This window comes from Bidens hawaiensis, unplaced genomic scaffold (genome assembly GCF_021521415.1).
Source record: "Bidens hawaiensis isolate Kalapana, Puna unplaced genomic scaffold, B.hawaiensis_p1.1 tig00025786_1, whole genome shotgun sequence".
Lineage (NCBI taxonomy): Eukaryota > Viridiplantae > Streptophyta > Magnoliopsida > Asterales > Asteraceae > Bidens > Bidens hawaiensis.
This window is the reverse complement of record NW_027494131.1, coordinates 9331-12542: the sequence shown is the minus strand read 5'-3', so window position 1 is coordinate 12542 and position 3212 is coordinate 9331. Positions and strand designations below refer to the sequence as shown.

The 3212-nt window shown below is 44.1% G+C and overlaps 1 protein-coding gene across 1 annotated transcript; it reads left to right on the top strand.

The window, feature by feature from the left end:
* Window positions 1–421: 421 nt before the first annotated feature.
* On the top strand, window positions 422–1378 carry LOC143572269 (uncharacterized). The gene is made up of 3 exons (XM_077057473.1): window positions 422–814; window positions 1001–1134; window positions 1363–1378. Exons 1-3 carry the CDS (start codon window positions 422–424, stop codon window positions 1376–1378), a joined length of 543 nt encoding a protein of 180 aa, XP_076913588.1.
* Window positions 1379–3212: the final 1834 nt, after the last annotated feature.

The window sequence follows — 3212 nt, the reverse complement described above, 5'->3', positions numbered from 1 at the left end:
AGGTCATGAGTTTACTTACGCCATCAAGTTAGACTTCAAGAGTACTAACAATGAGGCGGAGTATGAAGCCTTTCTGGCAGGCCTACGAATAGCCAAGAAACTTGGGGTGAAACACCTAGAAGCGCGGGTGGATTTCATGCTGACCGAAGGACAAATTAATGAAACTTATGAAGCAAAAAATGATATAATGGCTTCATACTTGTCACAAGAGAAAGACTTGATCCTCCAATTCTCTTCGTGCAAAGTAATTCATATCAAGAGAAGCGAAAACAAGTCAACAGATGCCCTTAGCAAGTTGGCTTCAACATACTTTGAGCACTTCGCCAAGGACATTCGTGTTTAGGTCCTGGATCTCCCTTCAGTCCCGCAAAATCAAGTCCTAGTAATTCAGAAAGGAGTGAATTTTCGGATGACGCCAATCATGGCCTACTTGTCGTCAGGGATTCTACCGGAAGAGAAGGCCGCAGCTCGAAAGATAAGACACGAGGCCTTGAACTACCAAATTCAAGAGGGCGTCTTGTACAGGCGATCGTTCCTCGGCCCACTTCTGAGATGTGTGGATACCGAGGACGCGAATTACTTGATTAGGGAAGTTCATGAAGGCATTTGTGGTGTTCACGCGGGCCCAAGAATGGTCATAGCAAAACTCATGAACGCTGGATACTACTGGCCGGGGATGCCCTTGGATGCTGTACAAGAAATCAAGAATTTTGATTCTTGCCAACGTCATGCTCCCAATACGTTGCGGCCAAAGAATGAACTTGTACCAGTAACCTCCGCTTGGCCGTTTCAAAAATGGGCTGTTGACATTATGGTACCTTTCCCAGAAGCCCCGGGACGGGTTAAGTTTTTAATTGTGGCCATTGATTACTTCACCAAGTGGGTGGAAGCCAAACCAGTCGCCTCCATTACGGCATCAAGTGTCAAAAAATTCCTTTGGGAATTCATAATTTGTCGATTTGGTCTTCCTCTATAACTTGTGAGTGATAATGGAACCTAGTTTGCGGATAACGGGTTACAGGAATGGCTGAAAGAGCTTCATGTCACCCAGATTTTCACATCTGTGGCTCATCCGCAAGCCAACGGTCAGGTCGAACGGACCAACCGAACTATCGAAGAAGGGATTAAAACAAGGTTAGGCACTAAACGAACAGGTTGGGTCGATGAATTGCCCCATGTACTTTGGGCCTTTCGCACCCAGAAAAATTCAAATAGCCTGCGTTACATTTAACAGGTTGGGTTGAAGAACAGGTTGGGTTGAAGAAGTGTTACATTTAACAAGACTTGTTATTTACTTTTTATTTGGCCTGCGTGCCTAATAGATTAGTAGAATGACATTTAATGTCTTAGTTTGTAATTCAGTTTGGCTTCTTTATAGAAAGTTTTATTAGGCCTACATTTCAGTTTTATGTAATGTACGTTTTCTGGTCCGCATACCGAGTGGGACATCACGTAATCCTTTATTGACAAATAAGAAGATCCTACAAATACTTATATTATGAAGAATAAGACAAAGTATAACGGATGAAGCAAACTTCTTATTTATATCAAATGGGATTGCAAGGTTTTTTATGATGATTACAAGAGAGACGAACACATGCGATTTAAAAAATAATGTATAACTACATTGCCGCGTCTTCGCCTTCCTCATCTTCTTGGTCTTCATCATCAGTTGCAAGAAGGGCCTTCAATTGATCAATCCCATCTTCTTTGTCCGCGAGCTCGGCTATTTGATCTTCAATAGTGAACTTTAAATCATCAAATGTCTTCGTCTTCTCAACAAGAGTTTTGGCGGTGTCTTGGCCGTGCAAGGAAAATTTCTCAAGAGGTCTCTTTCCTTCAACGAATTGAAGACCTTCTTGGAAGCCCGCCTGGCGACCAGCCTGAGAAGACGCAATCAATAGCGTCGCAAGACAATTTACAAGTTCATCACCCACACGGATGTGGGCAATAACCTATTAAGATAAAAGATATGAGCAAAAGCTCCTGATATGATTATTTTGAAAAAAAGAATTGGATAGGAAACGAAAGTTACCTGGGGAACACCTTCCGCCAATAACCATCTTTCGTCCGCCTTGGCTCCAAAAAGTTCCATTTTGTGCTCAGCACATTCCATGGCTTGCTCACTGTTCTTGGCATCAAAAGTGGCAAGGCGTTCATCCTTGGCAAACGCTTCAGCCTTCAGAGTCGTGATAAGCTCATCGCGTTCATCCAATTGCTATTGATGGGCAGTTTTTGCCTCTTCAGCAAAGGTTCAGCGGGCCTTTCTGCTCCTAAGGCCGTTTTGACATCTACTAAATGTCGTTCAGCCGCATCAGCAGCCAGGCGGTTGTCTTTGGCTTCTTTCATAGCATCTTCGGCTTCTTTTTCAGCCTGGTCTGCTTTTTGTTCCAATTCTTCCCACGCGTCATTCATGCCTAACCAGTCTCGAAATATTTCCTGACTAGTAGATATGGCATTAGCCAGGGAGTGCGAATAAGAGCTCAATAACTCCTGATGCGGACGTCCACATTGACGTTCTATCTCCGCGGGAGGAAGTCTTTTGATCAGATACTCATGGCAAATATCCGCATCTATAAATGTCGAGCCTGATGCACAGACCAACGCAGATTATGTACCATGGGATATTCTTCGTGTTTGGATGAAGAAGCCCTCGGATCGCTAGCAAAGGCGCTAGACCCTCCCAGGTCTTTAATTCGAAAAGGCGAATGGAGAGGTGAAGAAATGGTGGCCTTCTTGAAATTGCCTTCTTTTTCACCCTCATGGGGAGGAGTCTCAGCAATGGTAACCGGGTCGAACAACCCTTGGGGGATATGTTGGTGGAGGAAGAGGCGGAGTCGATCCTCTCAGATCTGAAATATCCTTAGAAGAGTCTTCAAGAAATTCTGCAAAACAATGTTTCCCCATCACAAGCCTATAATAATACTAACAACCAAACTTAGAGGTATTGAAATAACTTGAAGAAACTCCAGCAGGAGCAAGCTGTTGAAGGCGATCACCCAATTTCGTCCTTTTGTGCTTCTTGGTAAGGATAATTTTGGTTGATTGCACCTTGCGTTTCCCAGACACTTTGGAAGCATCCGCAGCCGCAACTCGTTGTTCATATTCGATGACGACATCATCAGTAGCTCGATGTTCATCTTCGATGGTGAGATCAGCATCTCTGTCACCCGCCACCTTACTAGTGGACGGATTCTGATTTCGCTTACGGG

Bases quoted from the DNA above. Each gene is read 5' to 3' on its own strand.
- LOC143572269 (XM_077057473.1), top strand. From the start codon at position 422: ATGGCCTACTTGTCGTCAGGGATTCTACCGGAAGAGAAGGCCGCAGCT. The intron at 815-1,000 runs GTACCTTTCCCA...AATGGAACCTAG, and splicing joins AATGGGCTGTTGACATTATG to TTTGCGGATAACGGGTTACA.